General features: G+C 42.5%; 1 protein-coding gene across 4 annotated transcripts in view; it reads left to right on the forward strand.

The window, feature by feature from the left end:
• Positions 1 to 2,721: 2,721 nt before the first annotated feature.
• The window catches only part of unm_sa1614 (un-named sa1614), a 135,243-nt gene continuing 114,085 nt past the window's right edge, over positions 2,722 to 23,879 (forward strand). For all 4 annotated transcript variants that reach the window (XR_010456052.1, XR_010456053.1, XR_010456054.1 and 1 more), the window contains exon 1: positions 2,722 to 3,026. Coding sequence is in view for 1 of the 4 variants with exons in the window: in XM_064969261.1 (XP_064825333.1) it covers positions 2,901 to 3,026 (126 nt within the window). In the remaining 3 variants the exon portion in view is untranslated. The remainder of the gene's footprint in view (positions 3,027 to 23,879) is intronic.

Here is a 23,879-nt window from a genome sequence, read left to right on the forward strand (position 1 = left end):
GGTTACAAGCAAAAACTAAAGCAGGAAGCACCGGCGACACGGTCAAAAAAAAGTGGTCAGAAGCAGATGCTAAGCTACAGGACTGTTTTGCTAGCACAGACTGGAATATGTTCTGAGATTCTTCCGATTGCATTGAGGAGTACACCACATCAATAATTGGTTTCATCAATTAGTACATCGACGATGTTGTCCCCACATTGACTGTATGTACATACCCCAACCAGAAGCCATGGACTACCAGGACGTGTACTCCAAGCATGTGCTGACCAACTGGTAAGTTTCATCACTGAAATTTTCAACCTTTCCCTGTGTCTAATGCCAACATGTTTCAGACAGACCCCCCCCTGCCATGAAGTGCATTGAAAGGTCGGTCATGGCTCACATCAACACCATCATCCCAGATAGCCTAGACCCACTCCAATTTGCACACCACCCCAGCAGATCCACAGATGATGCAATCTCTATTGCAGTCCACACTGCGCTTTCCCACCTGGATGAAAGGAACACCTATGTGAGAATGCTATTCATTGACTACAGCTCAGCGTTCAACACCATAGTGCCCTCAAAGCTCATCACTAAGCTAAGGACCCTGGGACTAAACACCTCACTCTGCAACTGGATCCTGGACTTTCTGACGGGCCCGCCCCCAGGTGGTAAGGGTAGATAACAACACATCCCACATGCTGATCCTCAACACGGGGGCCCCTCAGGGGTGCGTGCTCAGCCCCTTCCTGTACTCCCTGTTCACTCATGACTGCTTGGCCCGGCACGACTCCAACACCATTATTAAGTTTGCCGATGACAAAACAGCGGTATGCCTGATCACCGACAATGTTGAGGCAGCCTATAAGGAGGAGATCAGACCTGGCCGTGTGGTGCCAGGACAAAAACCTCTCCCTCAACGTAATCAAGACAAAGGAGCTGATTGTGGACTACAGGAAAAAGAGGACCGAGCACACCCCCATTCTCATCGACGGGGCTGTAGTGGAGCAGGCGCTACCAGGAGACAGGCCAGTACATCAGGAGACGTGGAGGAGGCCGTAGGAGGGCAACAATCCAGCAGCAGGGCCGCTACCTCCGCCTTTGTGCAAGGAGGAGCAGGAGAAGCACTTCCAGAGCCCTGCAAAATGACCTCCAGCAGGCCACAAATGTGCATGTGTCTGCTCAAACGGTCAGAAACAGACTCCATGAGGAGGTGAGGGATGTGCTTACAGCCCAACACCGTGCAGGACGTTTTTCATTTGCCAGAGAACACCAAGATTGGCAAATCCGCCACTGGCGACCTGTGCTCTTCACAGATGAATGCAGGTTCACACTGAGCACACGTGACAGACATGACTGTCTGGAGACACTGTGGAGAACGTTCTGCTGCCTGCAACATCCTCCAGCATGACCGGTTTGGTGGTGGGTCAGTCATGGTGTGGGGTGGCATTTCTGTGGGGGCCGCACAGCCCTCCATGTGCTCGCCAGAGGTAGCCTGACTGCCATTAGGTACCGAGATGAGATCCTCAGACCCCTTGTGAGGCCATATGCTGGTGCGGTTGGCCCTGGGTTCCTCCTAATGCAAGACAATGCTAGACCTCACGTGGCTGGAGTGTGTCAGCAGTTCCTGCAATAGGAAGGCATTGATGCTATGGACTGGCCCGCCTGTTCCCCAGACCTGAATCCAATTGAGCACATCTGGGGACATCATGTCTTGCACCACAGACTGTCCAGGAGTTGGCGGATGATTTAGTCCAGGTCTGGGAGGAGATCCCTCAGGAGACCATCCGCCACCTCATCAGGAGCATGCCCAGGCGTTGTAGGGAGGTCATACAGGCACGTGGAGGCCACACACCCTACTGAGCCTCATTTTGACTTCTTTTAAGGACATTACATCAAAGTTGGATCAGCCTGTAGTGTGGTTTTCCACTTTAATTTTGAGTGTGACTCCAAATCCAGACCTCCATGGGTTGATAAATTTGATTTCCATTGATCATTTTTGTGTGATTTTGTTGTCAACACATTCAACTATGTAAAGAAAATAGTATTCAATATGAATATTTCATTCATTCAGATCTAGGATATGTTACTTTAGTGTTCCCTTTATTGTTTGAGTAGTGTATATTTTTTGGAAAGTCTGGCATCCCTTGGCATCCATTAATACAAACCGCCGTTGATGAGAGGAATCATTTGAAGCCATTGCGGTCTGGTCAGTTCTTTCAGTTTTGCCCAAATGATTTTGGGTTGTTGTGAGTCCGCTTCCCTTTCAAAAATGCCTGCCTTGGGGGAGGGACAGGCCACAGCATGAAGCACATTCAGATCACCCCCCCCCCCAAATACACCGGAAGTTGTCATGGGGTGAAGGCCTATTGTTCAGTGAGCGAAGCCCTCTTCATGGCCAATTATGTGTGAAACACATCTCACTGACCTAGAAATCCATCGGACATGATTAAAACAAACCCAGTGGTCCCCAAGGGTGACATTCACCTTTAAACATATAATTGCTTTGTTACCATGTGATGATAAGTAAAACAATTGAGTAATACCTAATGAACAGCAAAGATTAGATGACAAAAGGAGCCTGAAAAAAAGGAAATTGTGGGAAAGTGTTTTTGATATAGGCCAAGGTCATTACAATGTAATTTGTGGTGAATTTTTCTCCACCAAAAAATGCTATTATTGAAGGTGCGTGTTCGGGCATGCGCGCACCCATGCGAAACTGACGATGATGAACGCGCACAGGAGTGTAGCCTCGGTTCCTCCCTCCTTTCGAATGTAGTATGGATTTTAGACGGGTTGTCGAAAGGATAAACATTAACATGACTTACTTAGACTAAACATTCGCCGTTTAATAGGCTATCACTTCGTGAATTCATTTACATTTAAAAAAATTAAAATCCGTGCTTTTTAAGATCAGAATGCCGGAGTTTATCTCTGTCGACGGGTTTATCGCCGAGACCTTGGAGGACTATAGCTCTCCAACAACCTCGTCCTTCACCACCAAAATGTCAAGTTGTAGAAACGCTGTAGACCACATCGAGGAGGTAAGTTAATTGCTTCTGTACATTATGGCTATAATAAGCTGTAATCATTTGAGAAACACTCTTTTCACGTCACTTCGATACAGAAAGGAATTGGGGGTTTTGGGAGGCTTGCCAAGGTAACGTACCCAGCACAAAGGTGTGCTATACAATTCAGGCATCAACCAACTAACGTTATGGCTCAATCTATGGACTGGTGTAGTAGACAAAGCGCCTGACGGCTTTCTTTGTGTCGGCCGCATCTTTTTCTCGTTTGTTCATGGATGAATTTAATTCCATAATACATAAGCATGGTTATTTTGTCACGGAAAGGCTCAATGTTGCATTAGATTTCACCAATATGCGTAAAAGCATCTACATTGTCGTGATGTCCTTTGTTTATCAGATTATTCCCTGTGGCGCTCGTTCTCATTGTATGGAACGCGAGGAAAAACATTCAAATGTAATTCTATATCAATAATCATAATAATAACCACTACTATTATATGATGGTGTGCAGGCTAAACGTCCTATTTATGTTGCCTTTGAATCCATTGCCACTGGTTTAATTGTTGGACTGAGAACGTAATTGTATCACTATACTCAACAGTAAATAGACAGTCGATTCGTTAGGAAAGTGGTGAAATGAACCATTTTGGCAAATACGCCCATGGCATAGAAAAATTACAACACAACTTTGTCAACTCCATTTATCTATCCTAGATATCAATTCAATAAATTATTTTTTATAATAGTCATAATTTACGTTACTGCAGTTTTTATTATTTTGATTCAAGCTACTTAATCGTAATACAAGTATATCAAGGCCCATATAGCTGTTTATTTTTTAATATTTTTTTTTTACAAAATCAGGCAGTTCTTTTAAAGATTGAGATGCTTAATCCATAATCTTAAAACCATTATTTAGTGTAGGTCTACTGTATATCTATCCATGCTTAGTCAATGATCATAAATGCTGGACAGCTGTTTTTGACATCACAGATACCTCAGGGGTAATGTTTTATTTTTTTATTTTTTTAAAAACTTTTACCCCTTTTTCGTGATATCCAATTGGTAGTTAGTCTTGTTCCATCGCTGCAACTTCCTTTACGGACTCGAGAGAGGCGAAGGTTGAGAGCCATGTGTCCTCTGAAACATGACCCTGCCAAGCCACACGACACCAATGTGTCGGTGGTGGAAACACAGACGGATAAACGTTTGCTTACATGCGTCCGGCCCGCCACAAGGAGTCAGCCAAACCCTCCCCTAACCTGGATGGCGCTGGTCCAATTTTGCACCACCTTATGGTTCTCCCGATCACGACCGGCTGTGTAACAGCCTGAGATTGAACCTGGGTCTCTAGTGACACCTTATCAGATTATTCCTTGTGCCTTAGACTGTTGTACCACTCGGGAGGGACCAGAGCTCATGTTTTTAACAATAGTTTGTTTGAATGGTAAGCCTAACGAAGCCAACAAGTCGAGGAGTGAAGTCGGGGGAGGTGCATTTGCAACAGCCGTTAGTCGGACACTGTAGTGGTTTTCCAACATCAAGGCTCATTTCAATATGGCAGTTTCAACACATCTGCTATTTTTTATAAAAGCGTATGTGTATAAATGTTGAAATAATCTTTTCTATACCCCCATATCACACACACAAACTGAAAACATAACAAGTCTACATTGAATTGGTTAGAGAAGGTCTGAAATATCACTTTAATTTGGATCTGCTGTAGCTTTAGAACAGCTACTCAGTTTGGCCTGTGCGGCCAGGTCTAGGAAGAGTATTGGTGGTTCCAAAGTTGGTTCCTGTTTCAGTCACCTTTTTGGCCACGTTCGAATGGGTCAAACAAAACACGCTAATGATTTGGTTGACAAATGGTGCCTCCCACAATATAGGTGATGGGTGCAGTTGGTGAGAAGCACCTTGGCTTAATAGAAAACTGCTTGACCTTTGATCACACAACTTTTGTAAAGGCCATGCTGGACAATGTTTATAACCATAGTGCAACACACTTTGAAAAGGAGTGACCAACGAAGGTTACCGACGTCACAAACAGGATCCACCCCTTTTCAAAGTGTGTTGCATTATGGTCATAAAAATTGTCCTCCCTTAAGACCTTTGCTTGAAAAATTTGAAAAAGTGGCAATAGTACTTTTTGTCCATTTTGAGATGCCATAGCCAGTATACACTTCCTCAAAATAGTCAGAATTAATCTAAGATGACTCAAGAACTGTATCATTAATGACTGTTTTTGCCGAAGAGATCTTCGTCGTGCAACTTTATATCTAACTAAGATATTTGATGCAGTATTTCTCAATGAAAAAAGTTGCTTGAAAACTAGTCGTCTCTCGTTGAATGACAACAGACTTTATTGAAGAATCCATACTGTTGACCAATCACTGACGAAGGGGTGTTACCTCCAAAAAATATGTTGTGTGCCTGAACAGCCGAAAAGGAATCTTCACAAAATGTAGTCATAATATATACACGAACACAGAGAGCCTGTTCTAACGGAAAAAGAGATATAGAAAGCCTTTATTACAGCAGACTGAAAACAGTTGCATGCATTTGTGAATTGCAGTTTATTTATTGTGTAGGCTAATTATTTAAAGCTCCCTTTATTATTTAATTTTAAAACTAAAATGCTTGATTGCATTTCAAAGCATGAATGTCTCGTTTGCTGTGTGGTGGAATGATTGTTTGATACAGTAGCCTATATATTGAAGTATAAGGCTAAGTAAGTTACAGTATTAAAACTAAACAGGACACGCTCTTTGGCCTTCAGCTCGATGGCGGTTAATTTATTTATATAGCCCTTCGTACATCAGCTGATATCTCAAAGTGCTGTACAGAAACCCAGCCTAAAACCCCAAACAGCAAGCAATGCAGTTGTAGAAGGAAATGGTGGCTAGGAAAAACTCCAGAAAAAGGCCAAAACCTAGGAAGAAACCTAGAGAGGAACCAGGCTATGAGGGGTGGCCAGTCCTCTTCTGGCTGTGCTGGGTGTAGATTATAACAGAACATGGCCACGATGTTCAAATGTTCATAAATGACCAGCATGGTCTAATAATAATAATAATAATCACAGGCAGAACAGTTGAAACTGGAGCAGCAGCATGGCCAGGTGGACTGGGGACAGCAAGGAGTCATCATGCCAGGTAGTTCTGAGGCATGGTCCTAGGGCTCAGGTCCTCCGAGAGAGAGAAAGAAAGAAAGAGAGAATTAGAGAGAGCATACTTAAATTCACACAGGACACCGGATAGGACAGGAGAAGTACTCCAGATATAACAAACTGACCCTAGCCCCCCGACACACAAACTACTGCAGCATAAATACTGGAGGCTGAGACAGGAGGGGTCAGGAGACTCTGTGGCCCCATCTGATGATACCCCCGGACAGGGCCAAACAGGAAGGATATAACCCCACCCACTTTGCCAAAGCACAGCCCCCACACCACAAGAGGGATATCTTCAACTACCAACTTACCATCCTGAGACAAGGCCGAGTATAGCCCACAAAGATCTCCGCCACGGCACAACCCAAGGGGGGCTGCCAACCCAGACAGGAAGATCACATCAGTGACTCAACCCACTCAAGTGACGCACCCCTCCTAGGGACGGCATGAAAGAGCACCGGTAAGCCAGTGACTCAGCCCCTGTAATAGGGTTAGAGGCAGAGAATCCCAGTGGAAAGTGGGGAACCGGCCAGGCAGAGACAGCAAGGGCGGTTCGTTGCTCCAGAGCCTTTCCGTTCACCTTCACACTCCTGGGCCAGACTACACTCAATCATATGACCCACTGAAAAGATGAGTCTTCCGTAAAGACTTAAAGGTTGAGACCGAGTTTGCGTCTCTCACATGGGTAGGCAGACCATTCCATAAAAATTGAGTTCTATAGGAGAAAGCCCTGCCTCCAGCTGTTTGCTTAGAAATTCTAGCGACAATTAGGAGGCCTGCGTCTTGTGACCGTAGCGTACGTGTAGGTATGTACGGCAGGACCAAATCAGAGAGATGGGTAAGAGCAAGCCCATGTAATGCTTTGTAGGTTAGCAGTAAAACCTTGAAGTCAGCCCTTGCCTTAAAAGGAAGCCAGTGTAGGGAGGCTGGCACTGGAGTAATATGATCAAATTTTGGCGTTCTAGTCAGGATTCTTTTAGCCGTATTTAGCACAAACTGAAGTTTATTTAGTGCTTTATCCGGGTAGCCGGAAAGTAAAAGCATTGCAGTAGTCTAATCTAGAAGTAACAAAATCATGGACAAATTTTTCTGCATCATTTTTGTACAGAAAGTTTCTGATTTTTGCAATGTTACATAGATGGAAAAAACTGTCCTTGAAACAGTCTTGATATGTTTGTCAAAAGAGAGATTAGGGTCCAGAGTAACTCCGAGGTCCTTCAGTTTTATTTGAGAAGACTGTACAACCATAAAGATTAATTGTCAGATTCAACAGAAGATCTTTGTTTCTTGGGACCTAGAACAAGCATCTCTGTTTTATCCGAATTTAAAGTAGAAAGTTTGCAGCCATCCACTTCCTTCTGTCTGAAACACAGGCTTCTAGCGAGGGCAATTTTGGGGCTTCACCATGTTTCATTGAAATGTACAGCTGTGTGTCATCCGCATGGCAATGAAAGTTAACATTATGTTTTCGAATTATATCCCCAAGAGGTAAAATATATAGTGAAAACAATAGTGGTCCTATTTCGAACCTTGCTGAACACCGAAATTTACAGTTGATTTGTCAGAGGACAAACCATTCACAGAGACAAACTGATATCTTTCCGACAGATAAGATCTAAACCAGGCCAGAACTTGTCCATGTAGACCAATTTGGGTTTCCAATCTCTCCAAAAGAATGTGGTGATCGATGGTATCAAAAGCAGCACTATGGTCTAGGAGCACGAGTACAGATGCAAAGCCTCGGTCTGATGCCATTAAAAGGTAATTTACCACCTTCACAAGTGCAGTCTCAGTGCTATGATGGGGTCTAAAACCAGACTGAAGCATTTCGTATACATTGTTTGTCTTCAGGAAGGCAATGAGTTTCTCGCAACAGCCCTTTCTAAAAATGTTGAGAGGAATGGAAGATTTGATATAGGCCGATATTTTTTTATATTTTCTGGGTCAAGGTTTTGCTTTTTCAAGAGAGGCTTTATTACTGCTACTTTTAGTGAGTTTGGTACACAGAGAGCTGTTTATTATGTTCAACATAGGAGGGCCAAGCACAGGAAGCTGCTCTTTCCAACTAAACTACTGAATAGGGTCCAGTATGCAGCTTGAAGGTTTAGAGGCCATGATTATTTTCTTCATTGTGTCAAGAGATATAGTACTAAAATACTTGAGTGTCTCTCTTGATCCTAGGTCCTAGCAGAGTTGTGCAGACTCAGGACAACTGAGCTTTGAAGGAATACTCAGATTTAAAGAGGAGCCCTTAATTTACTTTCTAATAATCATGATCCTTTTCCTCAAAGTTCATGAATTTATTACTGCTGAAGTGATCGCCATCCTCTCTTGGGGAATGCTGCTTTTTAGTTAGCTTTGCGACAGTATCAAAAATACATTTTGGATTGTTTTTATTTTCCTCAATTAAGTTGGAAAAATAGGATGATCGAGCAGCAGTGAGGGCTCTTTGATCCTGCACGGTACTGTCTTTCCAAGCTAGTCTTTCCAAGGCAAAGTGTGGCCACTTTGAAGAACACTTTTTTTGGCTTCTTCATGATTCCATATGTGTTGTTTAATAGTTTGGATCTCGTCACTATTCTAGTGTAGAAAAAAGTACAAATAAAGACACTTGACTGGTACTGTCACCTGGAATGCATTTCAATTAACAGGTGTGCATTGTTCAAAGTTCATTTGTGGATTTCTTTCCTTAATGCGTTTGAGCCAATCAGTTGTGCTGTGACAAGGTAGGGATGGTTTACAGAAGATTAGCCTATTTGGTAAAATACCAAGTCCATATTATGGCAAGAACAGCTCAAATAAGCAAAGAGAAATGACAGGCCATCATTACTTTAAGACATGAAGGTCAGTCAATAATGAAAATGTCAGTGCAGTTGAAAAAGCCATCAAGCGCTATGATGAAATTGTCTCTCATGAGGACTGACACAGCACAGGAAGACCCAGAGTTACCTCTGCTGTAGAGGACAAGTTCATTAGAGTTACCAGCCTCAGAAATTGCAGCTCAAATAAATGCTTCAGAGTTCAAGTAACAGACACGTCTCATCTGTCTGCGATTTATTTAGATTTTAAGGCACACTTAACCATCATGGCTACCACAGCATTCTGCAACGATACGCCATCCCATCTGGTTTGGGCTTAGTGGGACTATGTCGCAAAACACCCTTTCAGGCTAAGGGCTATTTGACCAAGAAGGAGAGTGATGGAGTGCTGTGTCAGATTAACTGGTTTCCACAATCACCCTACCTTCATAGTTTTGATGTCTTCACTATTATTCTACATTCTAAAAATGTAAAAACAAAGAAACCCTTGAATGAGTAGGTGTCCATACTTGTGACTCTTATTGTATATATTCTTCTGTTTTATTTTCAAGTGTACTCTTTATTTCTTGTATTTATTTTATTTAACTATTACTTCTGCGATGTTGAAGACCTACACTGTACTGTTTACACCTGTTGTATCCTGTGCACTTGACAAATAAACTCTGGTGGGCCTCCCGGGTGGTGCAGTGGTCTAGGGCACTGCAGGGCTAGCTGTGCCACCAGAGACCCTGGGTTCGAGCCCAGGCTCTGACGCCTAAAATGCAAATTAATTACTTAGAAATCATACAATGTGATTTCTGGATTTTTTTGTTTTAGGTTCCGTCCCTCACAGTTGAAGTGTACCTATGATAGAAATTACAGACTTCTACATGCTTTGTAAGTAGGAAACCCTGACAATTTTGCAGGTTATCAAATACTTGTTCGCCCCACTGTATACATTGCAATTATTCTCGAATGAGCGGCCGTTCATGTGCAAAGTATTAGCATGTCAATAATAAATGTAAATAAATAAATAATTAAGCCAATTTGTATGTTGTTGATTCATTATGGAAACTAGGGTTCCATGCAGATAACCAATAATTTTACAATGTTCAGATGAGACTGATAAAGGTAAAGACTGATTGATGACTGAAATGTAAGAGATCTTTAGATCGGAATCTTCAGAGCACTATTCAGAAATGTTCTCTTAGAATAGATGCTTCGGCTGTTGTCGGCATTCCCGTTTCAGACTTACGTAATTTCCTGTCCTTCACGAGATCACCAAATGAAACCCACTCAACATGACAGTTTTTCTAAGAGTTCATTCGGGAGACGGAACAACTTAAATAAACTTCTCTGTGGTGCCCCAGGTTAATAATGAGTTAATTGTTGCATGATTTAATTCAATTGTGGAATCAATTAAATATTAGGTAATCGATTTGATAAATAGCATGTCATCACGTTAAGGATACTAAAGATATGACACCATGCATTGTATGTAACCAGTCAAATTCATACAAACTGCTACGGATGCAAGCACCAACTTATGTTCACTGGACTGCCAGTTGGTGAAGCGTGATTCATCACTCCAGAGAACGCATTTCCATTGCTTAAGAGTCCAATGGCGGTGAGCTTTCCACCACTCTAGCCAATGCTTGGCATTGCACATGGTGATCTTAAGCTTGTGTGTGGCTGCTCGGCCATGGAAACCCATTACATGAAGCTCCTGGCTAACAGTTCTTGTGCTGCCGTTGCTTTCAGGGGCAGTTTGGAACTCTGTAGTGAGTGTCGCAACCGAGGAGAGATGATTGCTACGCGCTCAACACTCGGCAGTCCCGACCTGTGGGCTTGTGTGGCCTACCACTTCATGGCTGAGCCATTAATACTCCTAGACATTTCCACTTTACAAGACCAGCACTTACAGTTGACTAGGGTAGCTCTAGCAGGACAGAAATTTGACGAACTGACCTGTTGGAAAGGTGTCATCCTATGATGTTGCTACTTTAAAAGTCACTAAACTATTCAGTAAGGGCATTCTACTGCCAATGTGTGTCAATGGAGATTGCATGGCTGTGTGCTCAAATTTATACACAGTGTGGCTGAAGTAGCCGAATCCACTAATTTGAAGGGGTGTCCACATACTTTTGTATATACAGTGTATTTGTCTTGATGTTTTAAGTTATCACAGAAGTTAGTAAAAAATGGAATACCAACATGACAAACATGCTATGCGAAAGTTATTTCACAATAAATCAAATAATGAACATTTGTTGTTTATACATTGAACAAAAATAAACCCAACATGCAACAATTTCAAAGCTTTAATCAAATCAAAGTTTATTTGTCACATGCCCCGAATACAACAGGTGTAGTAGACCTTACAGTGAAATGCTTTCTTACAGTCTCTAACCAATAGTGCAAAGAAGGTATTCGGTGAACAATGGGTAAGTAAAGAAATTAACAATGGACACAATGCAAATAATTTGGGTAGCCATTTGATTACCTGTTTAGGAGTCTTATGGCGTCGGGGTAAAAACTGTTGAGAAGCCTTTTTGCCCTAGACTTGGCACTCCGGTACAGCTTGCCATGCGGTAGTAGAGCGAACAGTCTATGACTGGGGTGGCTGGGGTCTTTGACAATTTTTAGAGCCTTCTGGATGGCAGGCAGCTTAGCCCCAGTGATGTACTGGGCCATACACACTACCCTCTGTATTGCCTTGCGGTCAGAGGCCGAGCAAATCAAATCAAATTTTATTTGTCACATACACATGGTTAGCAGATGTTAATGTGAGTGTAGCGAAATGCTTGTGCTTCCAGTTCCGACAATGCAGTAATAACCAACAAGTAACCTAACTAACAATTCCAAAACTAATTTCTTATACACAGTGTAAGGGGATAAAGAATATGTACATAAAGATATGAATGAGTGATGGTGCAGAGCAGCATAGGCAAGATACAGTAGATGGTATCGAGTACAGTATATACATATGAGATGAGTATGTAAACAAAGTGGCATAGTTAGTGGCTAGTGATGCATGTATTACATAAGGATGCAGTAGATGATATAGAGTACAGTATATACGTATACATACAGTGCCTTGCGAAAGTATTCGGCTCCCTTGAACTTTGCGAACTTTTGCCACATTTCAGGCTTCAAACATAAAGATATAAAACTGTATTTTTTTGTGAAGAATCAACAACAAGTGGGACACAATCATGAAGTGGAACAACATTTATTGGATATTTCAAACTTTTTTAACAAATCAAAAACTGAAAAATTGGGCGTGCAAAATTATTCAGCCCCTTTACTTTCAGTGCAGCAAACTCTCTCCAGAAGTTTAGTGAGGATCTCTGAATGATCCAATGTTGACCTAAATGACTAATGATGATTAATACAATCCACCTGTGAGTATCAAGTCTCCGTATAAATGCACCTGCACTGTGATAGTCTCAGAGGTCCGTTAAAAGCGCAGAGAGCATCATGAAGAACAAGGAACACACCAGGCAGGTCCGAGATACTGTTGTGAAGAAGTTTAAAGCCGGATTTGGATACAAAAAGATTTCCCAAGCTTTAAACATCCCAAAGAACACTGTGCAAGCGATAATATTGAAATGGAAGGAGTATCAGACCACTGCAAATCTACCAAGACCTGGCCGTCCCTCTAAATCTTCAGCTCATACAAGGTGAAGACTGATCAGAGATGCAGCCAAGAGGCCCATGATTACTCTGGATGAACTGCAGAGATCTACAGCTGAGGTGGGAGACTCTGTCCATAGGACAACTATCAGTCGTATATTGCACAAATCTGGCCTTTATGGAAGAGTGGCAAGAAGAAAGCCATTTCTTAAAGATATCCATAAAAAGTGTCGTTTAAAGTTTGCCACAAGCCACCTGGGAGACACACCAAACATGTGGAAGAAGGTGCTCTGGTCAGATGAAACCAAAATTGAACTTTTTGGCAACAATGCAAACCGTTATGTTTGGTGTAAAAGCAACACAGCTCATCAACCTGAACACACAATCCCCACTGTCAAACATGGTGGTGGCAGCATCATGGTTTGGGCCTGCTTTTCTTCAGCAGGGACAGGGAAGATGGTTAAAATTGATGGGAAGATGGATGGAGCTAAATACAGGACCATTCTGGAAGAAAACCTGATGGAGTCTGCAAAAGACCTGAGACTGGGACGGAGATTTGTCTTCCAACAAGACAATGATCCAAAACATAAAGCAAAATCTACAATGGAATGGTTCAAAAATAAACATATCCAGGTGTTAGAATGGCCAAGTCAAAGTCCAGACCTGAATCCAATCGAGAATCTGTGGAAAGAACTGAAAACTGCTGTTCACAAATGCTCTCCATCCAACCTCACTGAGCTCAAGCTGTTTTGCAAGGAGGAATGGGAAAAAATTTGAGTCTCTCGATGTGCAAAACTGATAGAGACATACCCCAAGTGACTTACAGCTGTAATCGCAGCAAAAGGTGGCGCTACAAAGTATTAAAACCTGAAGGGGATACGGGTTCCCAACTAGGAACACACTCCCCCCCCTTCAGCCCACAACGATGGCGCAGGGAAAGCAAAAATATTCTTAAAAATATTTAACCTCCACACATTAACAAGTCCAATAGCTTAAATGAAAGATAAACACCTTGTTCATCTACCCAGCATGTCAGAATTTTAAAATGTTTTACAGCGAAAACATAGCAAATATTTATGTTAAACCACCACTAGGGAAACATACAATATGTAGCCACATGGCTATGCAAATTAGCACAATCACAAACGCAGGATTAAAAGAAAAATAATTCACAAACCTTTTGAAAATCTTCATCAGATGACAGTAATAGCACATGTTACACAGTACATTTATGTTTTTTTCAATAATATGCAATTTATATCCATAAATCTCCATTTACATTGAGCCATGTTCAAAAAATGCAGCAGAAATGACCGGAGAAATTATAAATATCTCCAGCAGCTAACGCCAGATAACAGCAATAAACATCATAAACTTTGACTAAATATACATGTTCTACATATATTTAGAAAGATACAATTCTTCTTAATGCAAACGCTGTGTTACATTTATTTTTAACGTTACAGAAATCGTTCACTATTCAATAATCTGAGACGGCGCTCAGCCATTAGCAGTATTTCTCTACTATGTTGGATTCGACAAAAATACAATTTTATAACATAAATATTCCCTTACCTTTGATGGTCTTCGACAAGAATGCAGTGGAAGGAGTTATACTTACCTAATATAACGTTTGGTTGCAGTTGGTGTGTCTTTGTATTAGCAAAAGCTAACATCTTCAGGTGAATTACCCCAAAAATGACTTCTGGTCACGAAAATTGCGCATCAAAACTTCAAATTTACATATTATATGTCGACTAAACTGGTCAAACTAAATGCAGAATCAAGCTTTAGGATGTTTTTAACGTACAAAACAATTGGCGATTAAATCAAACGTAACGAACTCACTTCAACCAGCTTGGAAAAAAATGTCCGTTTTTCCAGAGCGCGCTCCTGAAAACTCGTGACACCTAAGTGTTTGGCCCACCAAGCAGTCAAAGCTCGTGCTATTTTCTCCGTTGCACGTCTCACTGTAAGACGGGAGCGCGCTGAAGAGATAGAAACTGTTCCCAGAGCCATAGCTGGTTGGGAAGGGTGGGGGCGATGACGTCAAAGTTGGAGGAATTTTCTAAGGAGGGAGAGATAGTTTGGGAGATTGGCTGCCCTGTGAGTTCTGCTTTACATACAGACATAATTCGAACGGTTTTAGAAGCTTTAGAGTGTTTTCTATTCAATAATAATTATTATATGCATATATTAGCAATTTTTGACAGTTTTTTTTTGTTTACTTTGGGCACACCATTCATCCAAAAGGGGGCAGTATTTCCCATAGCCCTAACAGGTTTTAACTTAAGGGGGCTGAATAATTTTGCACGCCCAATTTTTCAGTTTTTGATTTGTTAAAAAAGTTTGAAATATCCAATAAATGTTGGTCCACTTCATGGTTGTGTCCCACTTGTTGTTGATTCTTCACAAAAAAATACAGTTTTATATCTTTATGCTTGAAGCATGAAATGTGGCAAAAGGTCGCAAAGTTCAAGGGGGCCGAATACTTTCGCAAGGCACTGTATGAGATGAATAATGTAGGGTATGTAAACATTATATTAGGTAGCATTGTTTAAAGTGGCTAGTGATATATTTTACATCCTTTCCCATCAATTCCCATTATTGAAGTGGCTGGAGTTGAGTCAGTGTGTTGGCAGCAGCCACTCAATGTTAGTGGTTGCTGTTTAACAGTCTGATGGCCTTGAGATAGAAGCTGTTTTTCAGTCTCTCGGTCCCAGCTTTGATGCACCTGTACTGACCTCGCCTTCTGGATGATAGCGGGGTGAACAGGCAGTGGCTCGGGTGGGTGTTGTCATTGATGATCTTTATGGCCTTCCTGTAACATCGGGTGGTGTAGGTGTCCTGGAGGGCAGGTAGTTTCCCCCGGTGATACGTTGTGCAGACCTCACTACCTTCTGGAGAGCCTTACGGTTGTGGGCGGAGCAGTTGCCGTACCAGGCAGTGATACAGCCCGCCAGGATGCTCTCGATTGTGCATCTGTAGAAGTTTGTGAGTGCTTTTGGTGACAAGCCAAATTTCTTCAGCCTCCTGAGGTTGAAGAGGCGCTGCTGCGCCTTTTTCACGATGCTGTCTGTGTGAGTGGACCAATTCAGTTTGTCTGTGATGTGTATGCCGAGGAACTTAAAACTTACTACCCTCTCCACTACTGTTCCATCGATGTGGATAGGGGGGTGTTCCCTCTGCTGTTTCCTGAAGTCCACAATCATCTCCTTAGTTTTGTTGACGTTGAGTGTGAGGTTATTGTCCTGACACCACACTCCGAGGGCTCTCACGTCCTCCCTGTAGGCCGTCTCGTCGTTGTTGGAAATCAAGCCTCCCACTGTTGTCGTCCGCAAACTTGATGATTGAGTTGGAGGCGTGCGTTGCCGCACAGTCGTGGGTGAACAGGGAGTACAGGAGAGGGCTCAGAACGCACCCTTGTGGGGCCAAAGTGTTGAGGATCAGCGGGGTGGAGATGTTGTTGCCTACCCTCACCACCTGGGGGCGGCCCGTCAGGAAGTCCAGTACCCAGTTGCACAGGGCAGGGTCGAGACCCAGGGTCTCGAGCTTGATGACGTGCTTGGAGGGTACTATGCCGAGCTGTAGTCGATGAACAGCATTCTCACATAGGTATTCCTCTTTTCCAGATGGGTTAGGGCAGAGTGCAGTGTGGTTGAGATTGCGTCGTCTGTGGACCTATTTGGGCGGTAAGCAAATTGGAGTGGGTCGAAGGTGTCAGGTAGGGTGGAGGTGATATGGTCCTTGACTAGTCTCTCAAAGCACTTCATGATGACGGAAGTGAGTGCTACGGGGCGGCAGTTTTTTAGGTCAGTTACCTTAGCTTTCTTGGGAACAGGAACAATGGTGACCCTCTTGAAGCATGTGGGAACAGCAGACTGGTATATGGATTGATTGAATATGTCCGTAAACACACCAGCCAGCTGGTCTGCGCATGCTCTGAGGGCGCGGCTGGGGATGCCGTCTGGGCCTGCAGCCTTGCGAGGGTTAACACGTTTAAATGTTTTACTCACCTCGGCTGCAGTGAAGGAGAGACCGCATGTTTCCGTTGCAGGCCGTGTCAGTGGCACTGTATTGTCCTCAAAGCGGGCAAAAAAGTTATTTAGTCTGCCTGGGAGCAAGACATCCTGGTCCGTGACTGCGCTGGATTTCTTCTTATAGTCCGTGATTGACTGTAGACCCTGCCACATACCTCTACCAATTGCCGTACAAGGCAGTGATGCAACCAGCCAACCAACCAATGCTCTCGATGTTGTAGCTGTAGAACATTTTGAGGATCTCAGGACCCATGACAAATCTTTTTAGTATCCTGAGGGGGAATAGGCTTTGTCGTACCCTCTTCATGACCATCTTGGTATGTTTGTTTGGAACATGATAGTTTGTTGTTGATGCGGACACCAAGGAATTTGAAGCTCTCAACCTGCTCCACTACAGCCCCGTCGATGAGAATGGGGGCGTCTTCGATCCTCCTTTTCCTGTAGTCCACAATCATCTCTTTAGTCTTGGTTGCATTGAGGGATAGGTTGTTGACCTGGATCACACGGCCAGGTCTCAGCCTATAGGGATGAGGTCAGTCTCGTCGTTGTCGGTGATCAGGCCTACCACTGTTAGTGATGGTTTTGAAGTCATGCCGGGCCGTGCAGTCATGAGTGAACAGGGAGTACAGGAGGGGATTAAGCACGCACCCCTGAGGGAACCCCTGTGTTGAGGATCAGCATAGCGGATGTGTTGTTACCTACCCTTAACACCTGGGGGCGGCCCATCAGGAAGTCCAGGATCCAGTTGCAGTGGGAGGTGTTTAGTCCCAGGGTCTTTAGCATATTGACGAGCTTTGAGTGCAATATGGTGTTGAACGCTGAGCTGTAGTCAATGAATAGCATTCTCACATAAGTGTTCCTTTCATCCAGGTGGGAAAGGGCAGTGTGGAGTGCAATAGAGAGTGGATCTTTTGGGGTGGTATGCAAATTGCAGTGCGTCTAGGGTTTCTGGGATAATGGTGTTGATGTGAGTCATGACCAGCCTTTCGAAGCACTTCATGGCTACAGACGTGAGTGCTTCGGTTCGGTTGTCATTTAGGCAGGTTACCTTGGTGTTCTTGGGGGCACAGGCACCACGGTGGTCTGCTTAAAACATGTTGGTATTACAGACTTGGACAGGGAGAGGTTGAAAATGTCAGTGAATACACTTGCCAGTTGGTCAGCGCATGCTCGAAGTACACGTTCTGGTAATCCATCTGGCCCTGCGGCCTTGTGAATTTTTACCTGTTTTAAAGGTCTTACTCACATCGGCTGCGGAGAGCGTGATCACACAGTCTTCCGAAACAGCTGGTGCTCTCATGCATGTTTCAGTGTTATTTGCCTTGAAGCGATCATAGATGTTGTTTAGCTCGTCTGGTATTCTCGTGTCACTGGGCAGCTTTCGGCTGTGCTTCCCCTTTGTAGTCTGTAATGGTTTCCTAGCCCTGCCACATTCTGGACACAGAAGATACTCTACAGGAATGACATAGTCCATCCAAATCATCTTGGCTCCTGGACTCATTTCAAGGCTGGTTTGAAACATTGACTGGTAAATGATCCAAGACCAGCTCAGTTAATCCCTACCATTTGTGACATTGAGTCGTCATAATAATGCTTCAAATGTACATGATCTTAGGAGCAATGGCAAACGCAATGTAAGTAATTAAATGTATGTACCCCACATTGCACCCGAATACATCTGTTTAGCCTACAGCTATTGTAAGCAGTAATCATGAGCCTATAAACCAGAGTTACACTGTTAGCACTGAGGCAGTGTGCAATAACAGGAAGACCAATTCACCAGCTCCAATGTCAATAACATGAGTAATTCTACCTCTGATAAGCTTCCCAGTAAAGCATTAAAAACATTCAAGAACCCCAGAAAAGTGCTAAAAATAGCCCATATTAACATACACTACCATTCAAAAGTTTGTATCTGAAAAAGGCTATTTTTTAATGGAATATCTACGTATGCGTACAGAGGCCCATTATCAGCAACCATCACTCCTGTGTTCCAATGGCATGTTGTGTTAGCTAATCCAAGTTTATCATTTTAAGACTATTTAAAAAAAAAATTTTTTTTTTTTTTTACTACACAAATTAAACTACACTATGAAACAACGATACATTAAATAACGACGCTTTGGGGCACCCTTAAATTAATTTTTCGGAAAAAAATCCAACTCGGCTCCTTCATTCATTGAATCAGATGGCTCGTTCATCACAAAGCCCACTGATATTGCAAACTACTTTAATCACTTTTTAATTTGCAAGATAAGCAAACTTAGTGATGACATGCCAGCAACAAACGCTGACACTACACATCCAAGTATATCAGACCAAATTATGAAAGACAAGAATTGTACTTTTGAATTCCGTAAAATCAGTGTGAAAGAGGTGATTTTTGTTGTTGTTGTTGTTGCTATCAACAATGACAAGCCCCCGGGGTCTGACAATCTGGATGGAAAATTACTGAGGATAAGAGCAGATTATATTGCCACTCCTATATGCCACATATTCAATTTAAGCCTCCAAGAGAGCGTGTGCCCTCAGGCCTGGAGGGAAGCTAAAGTCATTCTGCTACCCAAGAATAGTAAAGCCCTGGGAAAAATTGTGCATCTGGGCAATGCTATTTCACAGTAAACAAATTGACAACAGAATTTCAGCATGCTTATAGGGAAGAACACTCAACAAGCACATCACTTACAAAACTGACTGATTGGCTGAGAGAAATTGATGCGAAAATGATTGTGGGGGCTGTCTTGTTAGACTTCCGTGCAGCTTTTGACATTATCGATCATAGTCTGCTGCTAGAAAACTGCATGTGTTAGGGTTTACACCCCCTGCTATAATGTGGATAAAGAGTTACTTGTCTAACAGAACACAGAGGGTGTTCTTTAATTGAAGCCTCTTAAATATAATCCAGTTAGAATCAGGAATTCCCCAGGGTAGCTATTTAGGCCCCTTGCTTTTTTCAATTTTTACTAACGACATGCCACTGACTTTGAATAACCCTGACTCAACACGACCCACGTCAGCTCTACAGAGACTGAAATGACTGCAACACTCAACAAAGAGCTGCAGTTAGTTTCAGAGTGGGTGGCAAGGAATAAGTTAGCCCTAAATATTTCTAAAACTAAAAGCATTGTATTTGGAGCAAGTTGAGATGACTAAACTGCATGGAGTACACGAGATTGTAAACTGTGGTCAAAATATATTGATGCAGTAGTTAGCTAAAATGGGGAGAAGTCTGTCTATAATAAAGCAACACTGTCAACAAGGCAGGTCCCACAGGCCTTAGTTTTGTCTCACCTTGACTACTGTTCAGTCATGTGGTCAGGTGCCTCAAAGGACTTATGAAAATTGCAATTGGCTCAGAACAGGGCAGCACGGCTGGCCCTTGGTTGTACACAGAGAGCTAATATTAATCTTTCCCGGCTGAAAGTGGAGGAGAGATTATTAGAGAGATTTATTAGAGAGATTGACATATTGAATGCACCGAGCTGTCTGTCCAAACTACTGGCACACAGCTCGGACATCCATGCATACCCCACAAGACATTTCACGAGGTCTCTTCACAGTCCAAGTCCAGAACAGACTATGGGAGTCACACAGTATTACATAGAGCCATGACTACATGGAACTCTATTCCACATAGAGTATCTGACGCAAACAGTATAATTAGATTTTAAAAAACAGATTAAAAAATTACTTTTTGGAACAGCACAAACATTGGCACAGACACATGCATACACATGATAACATACGCACTATACATACAAATGGATTTAGTACTGTAGGTATGTGGTGGAGTAGGGGCCTGAGGGCGCACAGTGAGTTGTGAAATCTGTGAATGACAAACTTTGATTTGATATATTGTAATTTTTTACAAGTTGTATAAACTGTCTTCATTTTGCTGGACCCCAGGAAGAGTAGCTGGTGCCTTGGCTAATGGGGATCCATAATAAATACAAATACACCCGATGAGCGTCAGAGCCGGTGTAGTACGATTTTTCTTAGTCTTGTATTGACATTTTGTGTGTTTTATGGTTCGTCAGAGGGCATAGCGGGATTTCTTATAAACGTCCGGGTTAGAGTCCCGCACCTTGAAAGCGGCAGCTCTACCCTTTAGCTCAGTGTGAATGTTGGCTGTAATCCATAGCTTCTGGTTGGGGTATGGTTGATGGCATCGTCAATGCACTTATTGAGGAAGCCAATGACTTATGTAGTGTAATCCTCAATACCATTGGAGGAATCCTGGAACATATTCCAGATTGTGCTTGCAAAACACTCCTGTAGCTTAGCATCTGCTTCATCTGACCACTTTTTTTATTGATCTAGTCACTGGTGATTCCTGCTTTTAGTTTTTGCTTGTAAGCAGTAGGGTGGCGCGATATGGGCAAAATATTATATCACGGTATTAAAAAAAAATGGACGGTATGACTGTTCTTGATGGTATTTTTTTGTTTTTTTTAATAATGAAAGTTCTACGTTTGCTTCATGAGTAGTGAGTGATCCTAGGGTGGCAACACATACATTCTTAGTGATTTCAATGAGTATTTCTCCATTGTGATTTTGTTTTATACTGTTCAATTCAACTACAACCAAAACAAATTTCAGCACTTTTATCATTATATGTTAATAGAAAATTACTCAAGTAAAAGTGAGACACCCAGTAAAATACTACTTGAGTAAAAGTCAAAGTATTTGGTTTTAAATATATATATACTATAAGTATCAAAAGTAAAAGCATAAATAATTTATTTAATTTCCTTATTAAGCAAAGCAGATGGCACCATTTTAATTTTTGTATTTTTTATTTAAGGATAGCTAGGGGCACACACTCCGACATAATTTACAAACAAAGCATTTGTATTTAGTGAGTCCTCCATATCAGAGGCAGTAGATGACCAGGGATGTTCTCTTGATAAGTGTTTGAATTGGACCATTTTCCTGTCCTTCTAAGCATTCAAAATGTGTTTTTAGGTGTCAGAGAAAACGTATGGAGTAAAAAGTACAGTGTTTTCTTTAGGAATGTAGTAAAGTAAAACGTGTCAAAAAAAGGTAAAGTACAGATACCAAAAAATGACTTAAGTAGTACTTTAAAGTATTTTTACTTCAGCAGTACCACTGCTAAATTGAGAATTTCCACACTGCCACGTAGGGGTGCACGATATTGGCAAAATATCTAGGATTTATTTTTAACCAAATGTTGCAATTGTGATTTGACTTGCAAATTAGAGCAAAACTGTTGGAGTCATGAAAACAGAATGAATATTCTAATTATATAGTGATATAACAGTGGTCACTTTGAATACAATGTTGTTTGAGATGACAACGGATTAAAATGCCAGGGAGGCGTTATTGTGACCGAGTAGGAACTTAATTGTTGATACGTGTTTCCTAGGGGACCCTATAAGCTTTGGCTACATTGCATGTTTTATCTTAGATACTTCATGTAGCTAACATATTCTTGCTTTGCATATTCCTCTTTAGAAGATGTAGAAGATACTGTTGCACAAACAACATCCTGATTTAGGTTGTATTAGCTAGCTATGTTTGCTCTTACTCAGTACATTTATTAGCTAGCTAGCTATTAGCATTAGTGTCTCAAGTTTTAGAGCAACTTGCTAAGAAAAGACAAACTAGCTGTTTGCTGATGTAAGAAACACAAACGAATAGTGTCATTTATAGAACGCTAGTGGATTTATATTAAGAAGCAAAGTGAAAACCGCATTGTTGTCATCAACATTATTGCATGTGCTGCATTGACCATGCAGACTGAACGCAAGTGTCTCGTGGTTGAGGAACATTGAATGCGCTCCTTGAGTGACAGGGGGCATGGCTAGGTCTGTGTGGAAAGAGGCGCAGAGTGAGATGACTCCAAGTAGCGAAGTAAACTATAAAAATTGACATTACACATGGTGCATCACATTTAACAAACCAAACATTCAAATACTGGTAGTGAAGGTAAAGTAAAAACCCAAACCGGTCCCTGCATCAAAACTGGTATATCATAAAAAAAACGGTATACCGCAGAGCCCCAGTAAACAGGATTCAGGAGGATAGAATTATGGTCAGATTTGCCAAATGGAGGGCGAGGGAGAGCTTTGTATGTGTCTCTGTGTGCGGAGTAAAGGTGGTCAAGTTTTTTTTTCTCCCTCTGGTTGCACATTTAACATGCTGATAGAAGTTTGGTAAAACGGATTTAAGTTTCCCTGCATTATAGCCCCCGGCTACTGGGAGCGCCACCTCTGAGTCAGGGTTTTCTTGTTTGCTTATGGCAGAATACAGCTCATTAAATGCTGTTTTAGTGCCAGCCTCTGACTGTGGTGGTATGTAAACAGCTATGAAAAATACAGAAGCTCTCTAGGTAGATAGTGTGGTCTACAGTTTATCATGAGATGCTCTACCTCAGGCAAGCAATTTCTTTAGACATAGTCCGCCGCCCTTTGTCTTATCAGACGCCGCTGTTATATTCTGCCGGTACAGCGTATAACCAGCCAGCTGTATGTTGATATTCGTTGTTCAGCCACTCTAAGGTAACCTGCCTATTTGACTACCAACCCGTAGCACTCACGTCTTTGGCCATGTACTCCGAAAGGCTGTTCATGGCTCACATCAACACCATTATCCCAGAAACTCTAGACCCACTCCAATTTGCATACCACCCCAACAGATCCACAGATGAAGCAATCTCTATTGCACTCAACACTGCCCTTTCCCACCTGGATGAAAGGAACACCTATGTGAGAATGCTATTCATTGACTACAGCTCAGCGTTCAACACCATAGTGCCCTCAAACCTCATCAATAAGCTAAGGACCCTGGGACTAAACGCCTCCCTCTGCAACTGGAACCTGGAATTCCTGACGGGCCACCCCCAGGTGGTAAGGGGAGGTAACACATCGGCCCCTCAGCGGTGTGTGCTCAGTCCCCTCTTGTACTCCCTGTTCACTCATGACTGCACGTCCAGGCACGACTCCAACACCATCACGAAGTTTGCCGATGACACAGTGGTAGGCCTGATCACCGACATTGACGAGACAGCCTATAGGGAGGAGGTCAGAGACCTGGCCGTGTGGTGCCAGGACAACAACCTCTCCCTCAACGTGATCAAGACAAAGGAGATGATTGTGGACTACAGGAAAAAGAGGACCGAGCACACCCCCATTCACATCGACAGGGCTGCAGTGGAGCAGGTTGAGTGCTTCAAGTTCCTTGGTTTCCACATCACCAACAAACT

Source organism: Oncorhynchus masou, chromosome 6, assembly GCF_036934945.1.
Source record: "Oncorhynchus masou masou isolate Uvic2021 chromosome 6, UVic_Omas_1.1, whole genome shotgun sequence".
Taxonomy (NCBI): domain Eukaryota; kingdom Metazoa; phylum Chordata; class Actinopteri; order Salmoniformes; family Salmonidae; genus Oncorhynchus; species Oncorhynchus masou.